A 16459-nucleotide genomic window follows, 5' to 3' on the forward strand; every position below is an offset into this window, starting at 1 on the left:
AAATTTAATTAAAAAAAAAAACCCTTTTTCTTTTCTTCCTGCTTTCTTTGTTTTTTAATCAGAGGTGTGGAGAGGGATAGGAGACAGGCTTGGTATGTTTAGGCTGGCGTGTATCACCACTCCAAACCATATCACGACCCCAAGTAATACTTATGGACCCCAAAGAGCCAAGACCCCAGAGACAAAGTGACCTGACGCCATGTGCTCTTGACCCATCTTTGATAGCCAATGGGGTGCTGGAATGGCAGAGAAGCCAAGATGGAGTTGAGGGAGGCAGTTGGAAATGCGTGCAAGTCAAGCAGGCTGTCTGCAGCACAAGGACTGTGTTCGAGGCACCCTGTCAGGAGCAGGCCCAACCCTTCAGGAAGCAGAAAGATATCATCTCGGTGAGGGTAACGCCAATCACCTCTGGTACTGTTTCTCACCCTTTCTCACCCCACCCTTGCCAGGTGTGCCAGAAGTCGGGTGAGATCTCTCTTCTGAAGCAACAGCTCAAAGAGTCCCAGATAGAGGTGAACACCAAGGCCAGCGAGATCCTCAGTCTGAAAGCGCAGCTGAAGGACACCCGGGGCAAGCTGGAGGGAATGGAGTTGAAGACACAGGACTTGGAGAGTGCCCTGCGCACCAAGGGGATGGAGCTGGAGGTCTGTGAGAACGAACTGCAGCGCAAGAAGAACGAGGCAGAGCTGCTGAGGGAGAAGGTGAACCTTTTAGAGCAGGAGCTGCTGGAGCTTCGGGCCCAGGCTGCCCTGCATCGAGATGTTGTGTCCCTGGGGCCCCCAGGGGTTGGGGCCACTTTCTCAGAGGACATCCCTGCTCTGCAGCGGGAGCTGGAGCGGCTGCGCGCTGAGCTGAAGGAGGAGAGGCAAGGCCACGACCAGATGTCCTCAGGCTTCCAGCACGAGCGGCTGGTGTGGAAAGAAGAGAAGGAGAAAGTGATCCAGTACCAAAAGCAGCTGCAACAGAGCTACCTGGCCATGTACCAGCGCAACCAGCGTCTAGAGAAGGCCCTGCAGCAGCTGGCCCATGGGGACAGTGCTGGGGAGCCCTTTGAGATTGACCTGGCCGGGGCTGACATCCCCTATGAGGACATCATAGCCACTGAGATCTGAGGGGCTACCTGGGGGATGGAGGGCTGGGGACTGGATCCCAGAAGCATGGAGGGCGGAGCCTATTCAGAGGCATTTTAAGCCCCCCTGGGAGAAGCCACCTCTTGGGCCCAGGCTCAGGAGTCCCCAGTGGTGGGAGGGGTCACCACATAGCCTTTCCTCCCCTCCTGCCTTTTTCAGCCTAATGAACCCTGCTGCTTATTAGAGCTTCGTCTCTGAACCCCACACTCTTCTAGAGATGTGTTCAGGGAGCTTTCTGTGCTGGTTGAGGTTCCCCTCAACTTTGGCCTTGTTCATAGTGAGAAAGGCACTCCACCAGGGAAGGGAGTAACTGCCATACAGGCCAAACGCCACCCAAGGACCGAACCATCTTACCTGTCATCCCTAAATCCCTGTCATCCCCTGGGCATATTAGGATGCTTTGGGGATAGAAAGAAGCCATGAGTAACCGAAAGCCTTGGGCACTGTCTTCATTGCAGCCTGGACTTCTCTGTCTGTGGAGGTTGGAGGGCTCGGGTTTCCACAGAGTTCAGCAAGTCATTTGAGGAAGGCGTGGAGGGACAGTCCACCATTACAGAGCCTTCACAGGTCTTAAGAGGTCTGAGTGGGGTGTGAAGAGAGAGAACCAAGGCAGACAGCAGAGTCAAGGAGTCAAGTCTGAGATGAGCTGCAGAGCCCTGTTGACCTCAGTGGTCACTTTTTAAAGCCATAGTCATTAGGGTCCCGGGTGGGGTGCAGGGAAATGCTATGAAGCATAGATTGCCAGCTGTTCCAGGGGAGCCTCCTCATTGGTCCAGCGGAGGCAAAAGCAGGGGCTTCCCTGAATAGTTCAGTTAGCCAGCAGCCAATCCCAAAGGGTTTTCTTTCCTGAACATCAGGCTCTTGTTTGGATGCATGATAGCCCATCCGCATAGTTAGTGCGCACGGGAGCTGGACGGTAGCCTCCCTTGCCTGTAGCCAAGTAAGCAGCATTGCTTGCCCTCCAGCACCTTCACCATTCTGTTCTGAGTGTGCATAGGCTGGGAAGGTGCAGCAGAGGGCTGCAGTCCAGGCAGTGGAGAGGCGGGCGCGCCCAGAGCCTTCTGAGTACCCCAGACCGCCCACTTTCCTCCCTCTATGCGGAACCCCGAAGTGTAAAGAATCAGCATAGACAGCAAGCAGCAAGTGAACCCGTGGCAGCCTGAAGACACCCAGAGCTAGGGGCAGGGGCAAGTACAATTGCTTCATTCAAGGAATTATTTTTTTTCTTGCCTCCCCCCTTCCATTCTGTATTTCCCAAAGCAAGCCAGATCAAGCAGGCAGCCAGGCTGCTCCATATTCTATTTTTGGCTGTTACCACAGCTGTTGTTGGTAGGATACCCAGCCCTTGCTGAATTCCTGAGCCATGTGCTTGCCTGGTGGGCAGAATCCAGGGTTTAGGAGATGTAAGTGAGGGTCTGGGTGCTTGGCAGTCCAGGAACCAACCCGAGTTGAGTTCGACCTCCCTAATGCTCGCCCATGGACCCAGCCATAGTGACCTTGTCCTCCCTTGCTAGTGTCTGCAGGCTAGGAACCTCCCCTGCTGATGGCACTGCTTCCCATTCCTGGGGTTCTGCTGGGCCTCTCCTACTACTGACTTTCAGTGACACACTGTTCCCTGTTCTACCACAGCCAGCGGTCACATGCTCAATTTAAATCTGGAATCTACAGGCCAAAGATGACAACCCCACTTGCAGGGTCATACCCTCCACTGAGCACAGGTCACAGCCCAGTTAAACAAGTTCATGGCCCTCAGTCTTTCGTTTTCTACCAGTCCGTGCCTTGTTCGACTTGTTCTTCCCACCCAGACTGTCCAAAAGAGGGAAAGCAAGACGGGTTAGCTTTCCTTCCCCAGATTGGAGGACTCCATCTTCTGAAAGAACAGCCAGGAGCCCAGTGCTGGGCCATGGAGTTCTTGCCCAGGAAGAAGCGAGTGCCATGCCTGGGGCCGGCAATCAAGCACAAAGCTTGCACTCTGGATCCTTATGGGGTGCCCTCTACACACAGGGGTTCTTTCTGCTCAAGTCGCTGGTGGCCCTGCCTCAGTTTATCTTTGAGACCTGTGCCTGGGACTTGTCCAACAATCAAGATGGCAGATGCTCTCTCAAAACTGCTACCATCCCCAGATCCCAAGGTAGTTTCAAGATGCAACCGTACTGTAACCTAGTAACCTTGCCTTCGCGTGGGCTTTCTTTCCTTCTCAGTCCTGAAGCCTTCTATTTTGTGGTCCGTGCCTATGTCAGAAGGCTCAGGTTCAACAGTGACTGAGCAGGGACACGGGGGTGACAAGTAGCCCTCCATGCTTTGTCTCTCAGAGCCATACTGTCCTCCAGAGGTTTGGAAATGTTGCTGCTTGCTGAGGAAGAACACCAGCTAGCACAAGGAAGGGTCTCGTAGTGCCCTGGCCCCCATGGACTCTCTCCTTTCTCGGTTCTGTCTTGCTCAGTTCTCTAGGTGCGCTTGAGCTTTAGCAGGGGGACGTCTGTGGGTCTTGCTGATCCTCTGTGTCTGGCCCCAGCCTGGGTTGTGTCTCAGGTGAGAGAGATGTTGAAAGGAGAGCCAGGCTGGGCCAGTGATTTCTCCAGCTCTTCTCAGATGCCACACAGCAGGCCTCAGCACCCCTAACTGGAGCCTGTTTTCCCCTTTTGACCACTCCGGAGCCCTTGGCGGAGGCTGGCTTCAGATGGGCTGGCATTTAGAAGACTATGTACATAGTTGTTTTTCTCTTCCTTGTTTCTGGTTTGCTATGCTCTTGATGGCTTCATTTTGTTTTATTTTTGAAGTTCTATGTTGGCTCTATAAACTATTTCTGGTAATTTTATGTTTTTATTTATGAATAAAGAATGCCATTTCTCATGTCTTCACAGTTCCTTTTGTCTCTTTGAGCTAATCTCTGCTCCTCTGCTATGATGTGGCTGGCAACTCATGGTGGCCTCTCTTTTTGGAAACAGAAAAGCAGCATCTCTTTGTGCCTGCCGTGGGCCACACTTAGAGGCCTTGAGGGAGGCAGCTCTGTGACCTGGGGCACCGTGCCCTTACCAGTCTGGTGATCTTATTTGTGACATGGGTCTTGGGCTGACCCAGAAGGAGGAGGGAAGGGACCAGGGGACAGTGGCTTCAAAAGCATGCCCCTTCCCAAACCCAGCCTCTCAGCCCCCCGATCCACCAGCTGCTCTCCTCATAGCCAGTCTTTGGCCCACTGCATATGGCTTTTTGGCAAGGGACTAAAGTAACTATTGTTGCCACTCCTCCAGGCCCCTAGGTGGAATGCTGTCACCACAACTACCATCTGTCCTGCCTGCCTGGTTCACCTTGAGGGGCATTCTCTGTTTTGGGTTCAGATCTTAAGCCCCAAAGGTAGCCACTATGGTAACAGACAAAGATAACACACACAGAATTAAAGGCCCATGGACATAAAGCTGCCTCTGGGACAGGAAGGTCAGGAGAAGCTGATGTTAGGGAAGGTGGCCAGGTCTTCTTCCTAGCTGCAGCTAGGCTTGTGCTATTCATAATAGCACAAACATAATACCCAAACAGGACACCCTGGATGCTTGGCCCCTCCTCTCCCTTCGCAGGTAGGCCCAGGGGAGTCAGGCAGGAGAGCCATGCTGCCAACTTTAGCTCAGAAGTCTTGGCAGCTTCCACTTTAACATTCTTGGGAGCCCTGAGCTGCAAGGTCAGAAGGTTCTCATTCTGCCAGTGCAAGAAAGTCACTTATCCCAGCATGCCAGCTAGGACTACCCAGGACCCAGCCAAAGCCATATGCAGCAGGGATTTCTTTAGAGACCCTGCCAGCATCCTGACCCCCAGAACCATGACATTTAAAAAAAAATTTTTTTTTAAGGTTTATTTCTTTTCACAGACAGAGGCATCGCTCTGCCAAGACTGTCCCACTGTAGGTGGGGAGTATTGTCTATACCACCTCCTCATCATATGCTGATTCAAACAAGCAGGGGGAGGGGAGGCAGAGACAGAGACAGAGAGAAGCAGCTCAGTCCTCAGCCGCCACCAGGCTGCGCAGACAGCACAAAGTTTTGGCAGCTATCTTTGCCCAAATGTCTTAGAGTCTGCATACCATGTGTGAGGAGGGAGGAAGACTGGTCCTGACCCCTTCTGAGTATCTTCAGCAGCACATCCTGACTCAGTTATGTCTGGAAGGCTACGCTGTTCCCAACTTTCTCCCTAACTCAGGTGTTGAGTGCTGGGATCAAAGGCACGTGCCAGACCACTCCCAGCACACAGCCTGGTTTACACAGGGAGGACTATAGAGAGAGAGCCTGTCTCAAAAACCAACCAAACAAAACAATCCTTTCTTTTTAGAGAGTTTACATTCTCCAAGCAAACAGCTTTTACAAGGGCCACAAGAGCAGGGCGGTACATGCCAGCTGTGTAGACAGGCATGTGTCTGAAGGAGATGTGGCAAGGCCACTGGTACAGAAAAAAGAAAATCTCAGCTTGCCTCGCGCCTTAAGCCCTTTCTCATGAGAATCTCTTGTCTGGGAGACTCCGTGGACAGCTTACTGAGGAGACTTGCAGTCTCCTCTGACTGCTGTGCCCATCCCCAATCTCCACCGGAGTAACCTTACCTGCCTTCCATCTAAAACAAGGTCCATCACTTCCTGATAGCCTTTGGAAAGCTTCAAGCATTAATTATGTTGTTCTTCCATGCATGAAAGCAGAAGATTTGTGAAGTGGTGTGATTCCTGCCAGGATGTTGAAGTCAACACAGATTCCTTGCTTCTTTCTAGATAAGTAAATTTTAAAAAATAAAATAATCAGTGCTGGGAATGAAACCCAGGGCCTTGCACATGCTAGGCTAGGGCTCCAGCCCTGAGATTTACCCCACCTTAGCTGGGTAATTTCACAAGGAAATGGTGAGCTTCAACAAATTTACATATTGTTATTGTTTGCTTGGGGAGGCATGAACCACAGAGGCAGAAGTTCATTCAGCCTATTGAATGATCCATCCTTGCCGCATGCACAGCTGTTTTACCAGCTTTGCCTTGTACTCTTTCATCTTCCCTACCTAGTCAGATCCAGAATCCTGCAGGTTCTACCAAATCCTTAAAGCTCATCCCCTCCTCTTCCTACATCTGTTGGTCAGAGGTTAGCAACGAGTCAAAGAACATTCTGAATATCCTGGACACTTGGAAACATAGCCCTTTCTCTTTAGTAGCTACAAAAACAAGGCCCAGATACCAGATGCCTGGCTGGTTAACTGTAGACCTGGTTACCTTGACCTCATGACTGACCCCACTTGTTCCCTGCCCCCTCTCTAGGCGCATTAACCCATGACTGCTAACAGGTGTGTACATCCCATCATGCCTTTTTTCTTTTCAGAACCTTCAGTGACTCCCACTGATCTCGGAAGTTCAGCCCCTCCTAGCAGTCTCCAAGATCTGCCTGTTTTCTGGATCTCACATGCATCACAGTAAACAACCATGGGGGTCAGAAGGAACTCTAAAAGAAATTTAATCAACCCTGAGGGATTTCTTTTAATCCCCATCCAAAAGAGCACAGGCTGCCCTGCAAAATCTGGGTTGGCTAAGTTCACCCCCAGACTTCCCTGGTGCTGGGCAGTTTGGCACAAGTTACTTAACCTCTCTGTGACTTACAGGGTAGTTGGACGATTAAATGTGAGAAATGTTCTCTAAAGTATCACTAAAAATGTCATCACCACCTCAGCTGAGTGTTCGTATAACCATTGCTGTTTGTTGGTTTTACAGCACTGTTTCAGGCCCTTATGAATTCCTGCTGCACAGCTCCCTAGGGTGCTGAATCTCTGGCCTGTGAGGACAGCTATTCTTGTCTCCAGTGCCCTGCAGTCAGCCCCCGCCCCACCCCCTCTCTCCTCAATTCTAGAAGACTGGCTTGTTGGCCCTCTGAGTGAGAGGGCACAGGTGGAAGAAGAAAGGAACAAAGGGATTTGCTTGGGGTGGAACAGCCTGGGACCTTGAGTACCAAGGGAGACAGTGGGAACCCTCACTCATGCCCTGAGCACAGCTCCCATCCCTGCTCTGCTCTCTTAGCTCCATCACACAGTGCCAGCCTGAGCTGGCCCCACATGCCCACACACAAACGCATGTGCTCCACTTACCCCAGTCGCGGCTAATTGAGAGCTAAGAAGGCTCATGACAGAATTTGGTTGGTTGGTTGGTTTGGCTTTCATAATGTTTTTATTGATTATTTGGGATTCTAACATCATGAAACCCCCCAAGTTTGCTTACTTCCTAGTTCTCTGCCCCCCTACCCTGTCACCTCCCCTGCCACTCCCCCCAAAAAAAAAGAATAAGAAAAATGAGGGGGACTCCAATTTGTATCACCCATATACTCACTGGAGCATGGTCAAATTGCCGGTGGCCAGCCTTAAAGAAAACTGTCCTTCCCTACCCACATCCTCGAGAGAAGCCGTCATTGTGAAGAGCTACACCCCTAGCATCCTTAGGACAAATTTTAAGAGTCCTCTTTGGTGGCTTTCTGTCTAGGCTGCTGCCTTTTTGGAGGGGTTGGGTTGGGGTAGAGATTGTCATGACAGAATTTTTTTCGTGGGGTGGGGATTTTTGAGACAGAGTTTCTCTAAGTAACTGGCTGCCTTGTATGTTATGATATATTTAAAAAGCCGCACATACAACAGATCTGATATGAAAGAGTTTTATTTGGGGGAAGAGAAGTAGAAGAGAGTTAGGGCCTGAGTGAGCCATGAGGGCAGAAAGACAGAGAGAGACAGAAGGACAGAGATGGGGAAAAGGGGTGCCCTGGCAGAGAAACAAAAGCAGAGAGAGCATGAGAGTGATAAAGTGACAGGTTGGTCCTTTTATATCTGGTGTGAAGCCGAACTGCCTCTGCCAAGTGCATCTGCCACACACCTGGTAGGCGATACTTGATGACATGATGATATCATAGGTTCTGTGGCAACCTATATATGCTAACACTGGACTCCCTTTGTAGACCAGGCAGAGATCTGCCTGCCTCTGCCCCTGAGTGCTGGGGTTAAAGGCATGTCAAATTCCTCATTCCAAAAATAACAGGGCAATGTACCTGCATGGCTTGTCACTCAGGCGGCACCCTCTTGGGCTACAGGGTCACATAAAGTGGAATACATAGCCAGGGGTTCGGAATCCAGGCGTCTGCTTGTTCCCAGCAGGAACTCTCTAGTGAGTTTCTCTCTAGCGGGGGCCACTGTTACATTCACCAAAAGAGATGATAAATTCTGTCTGGCTGAGGCCGGGCATAGCCCAAGCTGCTCACTTGCTTTCATGCTCCTGTCTGTCCATTTTCCATGTGAAGAGAGGTCAGGTGACCTTGTTGATGGGGTCCTTTCGTTGAGCCACAGCTCCTGGCCTTGCTGGTCAATAGAGTTGGGCATGTGCACAGTGAGGGAGGGGAGCAGACTGTAAAGGCAATGTCCAACAATGGGCAAGGCCACTTAGTCCTCCACCTCCCCCTATACTCACTGGCGTGATCTAAGTGTTCCTGAGTCATGATCTTCTGAGTCCAAAAAACACCACACTGGGGCTAGGGTTTTGACTCGCTCTGCTGGGCTTTCATCTCCACTCTCTTGGAGGTACAAGCTACCACAAGAAGGAACCCCAAGCTCCCGCTCTGTAGACAATGAAGGCCGGGCTCATTGTGCACGAAGCGCCTCATACACTAGCAACCCCAACAGCAGGGTCAGACAGGTCCTAGCGCTACTCTGTGAAGACGAATGCTTTTCAGGGAAATGTTGGCTCTGGTGCCTACCTGGCTGGGCCCCAGACATCAACTTAGCAAGCAGAAGGGGCCACATCCATGCCAACTGGCCAGCCTTGAATGTGAGCTGGCATCACAGAGAGACACACAAGCTATAGAGAAAACCAAGTCAGGTCCCCACTAAGACCCGCTTCTGTCCTCTGCCATCTGGTCACCAAGGAAGTGGAGTCTTGGGCACAGTTCCACAGGACAGCCTTGATGTGTGCTAGCTGGGCAAGGATTTTCCTTCTTACAAATTGCCAAAGGCACAGCCACACAGTGAAAAGAAAGAGCCTGTTTTTAAATCACTGCTTGCACATAGATCCCACATGCACACATATGTACACACCATGACAAAAGTAAATAGGGTTCATTCTAGCTCTCGTAAGTTGATGTTGAAAACTGAAGAAGAAGGAAAGGTAGTACATGGTTTAATGTGTGTGTAAAGTGTGTGTTGAGTGTGGATACGTGGATGTGAGTTTGTCAGTGTTTGTGGGTATGTGTGTCAGTTACTTTTCTGTTGCTGTGATCAAACACCACAACCTCAGTGACTTCTGAAAGAGTTTATTTGGACTTAGGGTTGCAGAGGGTTAAAGTCCTTGATAGAGGGGCAACATGGAAGCAGGTGGTAGGCATGGTGTCTGGAGAAGCAATCTGGGAGCTCATAGTTTGAACCACAAGTACAGAGCAAAGGCACCAAAATGGCACTCAAATCCTATCCCCGGTGACAGACTTCCTTCAGCAAGATGGCACCTCCTGACTGGCTCCAGTCAGCACCACCCCCCGGGAATTAGGTGCACGTCTCATTCAGACTGCCACAGTATTTATGTGCATAGATGCAGATGTGAATGCGTGTGGGAACGGGTATGGATCTAGCCATCGGGTGTGGATGTTTATGTGTGGATATAGACGCTCACGCATGCTTGCCTATATGTGTGTGTTAATGAGTATTCGTGTATAGATGCATGTAGATTTGGATGGTTGGAGATACATACATGTGAAGATCTGTATGTGTATATATTCATGTGGATATTCATGTGTGTCAGCGTGGGTGTATACGTGTGTTCATGGAGGTATATTATGTATGTAGAAGTGTACACACATATATGACTGTGGGCATAGATGTGTGATTTTATGCGTGTATATGCACATGGATGTGTGTCAGGCCATTTTAAGGATGCTCTGAAGAGTACAGTAGCTTACAACAGATCCTTCCTCTCAGCCTCACAGGCAGTGAGGGTCCAAGAGACTTGCTTGGTCCGGATCACTGTGAGCTTGTGCATAGGGAGCTGGACTCTAATGTGTCAGGGGTTTTGTCAAAGTCTTCTGATAACAGAGCCCACGGGCAGCCTGGCTTCTGGTTCCTAGCCCACTTTGTCTGAGTGCAGAGATCCTGCTGGCTGTGTGTGAGAAAGCTAGCTGAGTGTGAGCCAGTGAGCTAGTAAGCAGTTTTTCTTGTGGTTCCTGCTCCTGTCCCTGCCTTGAGTTCCTGCCCTAACTTTCCTCAGTGATGGAATAGCTGCTGGGAGTAGAAGCTGAAATAAAGCCTTTCCTTCCCAAGTTGCTTTTAGTTGTGGTGTTTGTCAGCAACAAAGAACACACTGATACAGGTGGCGAGCAGAACAGGAAGATGGGGATATGGGACAGGAGAGGAACCCCAGAGTCTAGCTGAAGCCAGTTGAGAAACAAGAATTGAAACATAATCAACATCTGCTTAAGACCCCGCTTCCTTCCCCTTCTGCAAACCTGCACTTTTCTAGACTCCACCAGAAACCCCCTTTACTGGAAAAGGACATGCTCAAACTCCCCTGTGCAACCCTGTGGCTCCTAGTTTCATCAGATTATAGTTCATCCCAGAAATGCTGGGAATCACTTTATGCATACTCTCAATCATGAGAATCAAAGATAAAGGAAGGCAGGGTCACTTGGGAAGCCACACAACAACGACATTTCTAAAGCTTCCGAAACCCCGTGTGCTGTCATCACTAAGATCCTTACAGTGTGACTCTTCTCTGAGAACCAATACCCATGCTTGTGTCGATCTCATTTATGTTTCCCCAGCACCTCTCTTTCTACAAGCCGCTGTGCTTCCTATCTATGGTAAAGTGCAGTTAATAAACTTGAAATGAGCTTCACACTGGTTCATCTTGGCATTCTTTTCCACAGCCAAGCCAAGGCACACTCTTGTCTAAGTGGGGGCTCTAAAGAGGACTTTCTGAGGATTCAGACTGAGGACTTGGTTACCCTGACCAAGAGGTCTTAATTATGCATATCTCTTGCATTTAATTTAAATCCAAACCTCACAGTAATAAGCTAAAAGCCAGAGGTCATTGACCCCTTTGTTTGTTGTTCCCAGTGTGACCACATTTGAATAAATCTTGTTCTCCTTTTCAAATTGTTACTTTTCTCTTCTCTTGGTGTATCAGGATGAGAGGCCCAGCCTTTCTTGTTGGGGCTGCCAGGGTTCAGGACTCTACCCTCTGGTAACCACACCAGCTAGCTGATAGGGGGTAGGGTCAGAATTTAGGACTACCCAAAATTTGTGTTTGGTACTTGTAAGGAGAATGCCAGCTTCTGTGAAAGGGGAGAGTCTTAGGAAGTGGGAAGAGCTGAGGGCCTGGTGGGGAGCTGGGGACATTAGCCTACTCGTGGGTCCCCAAAGCCTTCATTTTGATTACTGCTTCTCTTGCTGGGTCACAGCACATGCATTCCAAGACCTTCCCAGGGGAGGCACAGGGAACCTATGTCACAGAAGCCTTGAAAGAGGGTGTGTTCTCTGAAGTGGCTAAACTGGCAGCAGGCGCTGTTCCTAAGGGCCAGCTGCCCGCTATTGACTCACAGACGTACACAGATGAACACAGCTTTCCTGCCCACAGGCTGGACGTATCTAGTTCCTTTTGTGTGGATTCCTTTTGAATTTCCAAACACTAGCCACTACAAGAGGCTCCCAAATTAAGCTGGTATTTGCCGAGGTGAGAGGCAGGGGGCCTGAGCTCCGGGATTCCATCCTCAGAGTTAGCAGTCTGGGTAAGAAGACACAAATATGAGTAATTATAACACCTCCTGCCCCTCAACCCCCCACTGCACAGACAGCGTGGGGGAGGGAAGTTCAGGAACAGAATGGAGGAGGGGAGCTGGCTCTAGCCCCAGCACCTTTCCATTTCATTACATGGCTTCAGGGACCTGGTCAACCTTCATTTCTATAAGCTTCATTGTGTGTGGAGGAGGGTTTGGGTGGATGGAGGATGAGGAATGTGTACAGGAAGGAGAATCAGGGCTGGTCATTTCAAGTGAAAAAAGAAAGCACTCTAGTAGAGTCTTTACATTTTATAGTGAGGTACAAGAAACTGCCTAGAAATGTGGTGTGTGAACACAGCCTGTAGCTCTCCGAGGCAGGGGACCAGGCAGCTCCACCCTCATTTTCCTCTTCAATGAAATAAGCAGAGCCCTTCCTTACTCAGGGATCTGTTTCTCCCCAGGCTACCGAATGGACCGCAAGCTCACCAGGTGTCTCTTGTCTGTGGCAGCAACTCTCCTAACTTTGCCCTAGCTGTGGTCTCTTCATCTTAACCAATCCCATCCAAAATGACCATATTGACAAATATGGTCAAACTGACCCGGTTAGGGATTGGGACATTATGAGCATATCTTGTGGGAACATACATAGAGTCCAAACCTCAGCTAGGATCAACACGGAGGCAGCCTGGTGGTACTCACCTTCAATCAGCCCTTGAGAGGACTGCCAGGGAAGCCTGGGCTACAGACTGAGCCTGCTTTTGAAAACGAGAAAGGATGAGCAGTGTAAAAGAGAGCAGGTTTGCTGTGGCCCCGTGAGTGTCCAGATGGAGACAGACTGTAAAGAGGGGAGCTGCTAGACAGGGGAGGGTCCCTGGGGATGTCGAGCCAGCGGGCATTAACTTCTAGGGGTTGTTTAAACCCGCCCTCCTGTTAGGAAGGGGGAGGGTAACTCACTCAAAGCAACTTGATTTTCCCCAGAACAAGGCTGGGTCCCCAGAGTGGGGGCACCGGGGCCAGACCCCTTTGAAGTGCAAATCCAGGTCCCCAGTGCAACTCGCCCCCGGAATAATCAGTGCTTCGCATCTGCTGCCCCGCTAGGCCCTCGCGGAAGTGTGCCCTGCCAGCTGCTCTGTTCTCTTAGTGCCCCACTGGCTAAAGTCAGGTGGTTGGAAGTATCTCGGCCCCAGGCAGAGCTGGGTAATCAGCACTTAGCAGGGAAAGGGAATTATAAAACAGAGTGTGCTAGTGTGCTCAGCGGCAGCTGCGGGCCTATTTTTGCATCTGCTTAGAAACCTGCTGTCCCGGCGGCGGTCCCTGCTCCGGTGCTTGGGCTTTGGTGGGGAGCGTGGCCCTTTGTTTAATTGTAGCCTTCTGACAAGAGCCCCGGGGCATTTGGGCAGGTCGCTGAAAGGGGTGGGGAGTGGGGGGGGGCAGATAGGATTGGATCCGAGTGACTTGGTGATGAGGAAGTGCAGGCTCATTGCATCATCTCGGTCCCAGCTAGCTGCTCCAGCTCACCTCAAATCCCAGAATTATCATTATCATCATCACTATTTGTTGTTGTTATCTTTTAAAATGAAATGCCCCATACCGGAGGGCTTTGTTCCAAAAGCTTGGAAACTCATAGGCTTGGGTCCAGTTACCCATTTTTTCATCGATAAATTGAATAATCATCTGCTCCTGCTGAATAGTTTACCCTAAAAAGCACTCAGTATCCATACATATATGATTATCCATATGTATGTGATTATCTATCTATATTATTCTCTCTCTACAGGATGATCTCATCATCTGGTACCAGGTTAGCTCTAGTTCCTGGCTACAGTGAATAGAGAAACAAGAAACACGAGGTGCCAATTTCCCTGTGGTAGGGTACACAGTTCTCTGGGCGGATGCCTGGCAGTGAAATCACTGTGTCACACTGTGGTTCTGTTTTAAGTATTTTGAGAAATCTCCAAACGGTTTTCCACAATGTCTCTATTTATTTGCACCCCCGCCAATGAGTAACAATTCCTTTGTCTCCACATTCCTCCCCAACATTTGTTGTCATATTTGCTGATGATAGCCTCTGTGCCTGAGGTGAGGTGGTATTTCAAAGTAGTTTTAATTTGCATTTCCCTGATGCCTAAGGATATGAAACATTTCTGGAAATAGTTATTTCAAAAATAATTGGCCATTTGGATATTGAAAATTTGAAACATATGTAAAATGTTCAGGTCCAAAACCCAAAAAACAAACAAACAAAAACCCGCAAACCAAAACAAATGGACTTAGAATAATGTGATGTTTTTATTTAATTGCAAGGTTTTTTAAACAAGGTTTGTGAAATTAAGAAATAAACAGTAATATTGAATACCCCCACTGGAATCCATGGACCTCTGGGAAGGCAACACTGACCCCTGGCAACCATTTGGGCTGTCACTGAGGAAAAAGGCATCAGCTGTATAGTAGTTATTTGTGATGTCACTCTCCACAGTCACCCATGGTTCCAAAGTGTTAAACAGGACGGGTCTGGTGGCACAGACCTGTCCCACCTACTTGGAAGGCTGAGGCAAGAGGGTATAAAATTCAAGGTCTACCTGAGCTATACAGCAAGTTCAGGGCAGCCTGGAAAACTTAACAAGTGATACCAGACGAAAGGGCTGGGATGGACTTCAGTGGTAGAGCTATACATCGCTAGCCTGTGTGAGGCTTCCGGTTCAATATCTAGAAACATCCCCACCCCCGCCACGCACACTCCCTTTGGGCAACATAAGAGAATCTGACCCCATCTCTCTCCCCCTGGGAGTTAGTTAGTGGTCTGGCGTCCCCACACTGTGCATTACTCACAGGAAGTCTTCTTAGTGCCTGCTGAGTCGTTCAATTGATGGTCACAGCTCCAAAGTACTTACATTCAAAGTACAAGAGCAATAATTCCACTGGGCGGCGGTGGCAGAGGTAGGTGAATCTCTGTGAGTTTGAGGACAGTGTGGTCTACAGAGTGAGTTCCAGGGGCTACACAGAAAAACCCTGTCTCAAAAACAAATAAGCAAGCAAACAAAAATAATGAATAGTAATGTCAGCAACTGGGACAGGCTCCTTGAGAAAATAAAAGGCGCTATCTTAGTCTCAGTCATCCTTTGTGTCTTGGAATGCACTCTGGGAATAGTCATGCTTCATATCTGCTTGTCTTCCACTTGGGGAAAGGTACGAGGCCAGCCATTGGGCTATATCGTATGGTGGGAAGGATAAAAGGCCTTCTTAGAGGACTCTTTCACATGACGTGGAGGGGACGGTAGCTGAGGCTTCACCTCTGGGCATGCAGAAAGAGCACTCTGGACTGCTATTCAGATTTAACTCTCTGTGTGCAGCTTCCTCACCGGGATAACTCATGGCTGCTCCCAGCACTGCCCTGGGAATTATGCCCAGTGGTTTCAGTAAGCCTTTATCTCACTGCCAGGCTCATAGGAAGTAAAGAGTCCAGCCACTGCTCTCAAGCCCTAGGGGAGGAAAGCCTGGTGAGATCTTTGGTGTGGAACAGTTGAGACTACAAAAACAGACAGGTGGTGGAAAGAGTAGGGAAGCAAGAGAAAGGAAACTGTAGGCTCCGGGACTGCAGGAGGACTACCTGAGGCCCTCTGCTGGCCAAAGAAGTCAACTGCTCTTCTGCATGCTTTCTTGACACCTTGTGGTGAAACTTGGAAATGCAGGAAGTGTTACAGTTTTTTTTTTTTTTTTTTTTTTTTTAAGAATTGTACTCTTATAATGGGGTTGAAATACTGACACACTTGAGAAACTATTGGCTTCTGGGAAGGGTGAGTCAGTTCTCCAGAGAAGGCTAGCTTGTGAGGCTATCGTGGTCCCACATCCACGTACACACAGCAGCACGAAATGGAATCACTTTAAATTGGGAAGGAAAAGCGTGAGAGCAGAGGAAGTATTGGAAAGGAGGGAATTGGGTGTGGGTTTGATCAAAACATATCATATGAATGTACACATATTTCAAATATTTAAAAATACTGATGCCCCTAAGTCACCAGCATACACAACTAGACTGAGTGTCCTCAAGCATGTTGACTAAGACATACTTCACACTTTCAAGGGCTTCAAGCTGCGACCATAGCACTGGTACTGCAACTGTTATGGAGCCTCTTTTCCCTGTACAGGGCCAGGCCAACAACAACGACAGGAGCAGGAAAGACAGAGAAGAACGTCTTGAGATAAGCACATCTATCTATCCCTTTCTAAAAGTCCATGAGCCAAGTAGTACTTGCAGAGATGCTATGACATCAGTCCCTCTCTAGAAATTAGGAATCAATCCTTACTCCCTCCACTGTTGAGAATATTTCCAACTTCAGTACCAGTGTGGTGATATATTATCTAGACATTCTCTGTGACCAAACTTTTAAGTACTAGTGACTTGGAGTCGGTCTGAACATACTACCAGAGCTTAGGAGAATGGCTCCTCTCTTGGGCATGCCCAGCTGATGCCTTGGTGTGATTTCAGGGCTACTGTGCTATGGTCTTTTCTAGGAAAGGGGTCCCTTTCTCAGACAAGACATTGCAATAGCGCTCACAAAGAAAGGCTTCCCAAGGCTGTGAGTGGC

The 16459-nt window shown here is 49.3% G+C and overlaps 1 protein-coding gene across 1 annotated transcript in view; it reads left to right on the top strand.

Annotated features, from left to right (window-relative positions):
- The window catches only part of Lzts1 (leucine zipper tumor suppressor 1), a 59814-nt gene extending 55837 nt beyond the window's left edge, over nt 1-3977 (top strand). The window contains exon 4 of the mRNA XM_055618669.1: nt 450-3977. Coding sequence (XP_055474644.1) covers nt 450-1112 — 663 coding nt within the window. The 3' untranslated portion in view covers nt 1113-3977. The remainder of the gene's footprint in view (nt 1-449) is intronic.
- Nucleotides 3978-16459: the final 12482 nt, after the last annotated feature.

This window comes from Psammomys obesus, unplaced genomic scaffold (genome assembly GCF_907164565.1).
Source record: "Psammomys obesus unplaced genomic scaffold, mPsaObe1.curated_primary_1811, whole genome shotgun sequence".
Taxonomy (NCBI): Eukaryota; Metazoa; Chordata; class Mammalia; order Rodentia; family Muridae; genus Psammomys; species Psammomys obesus.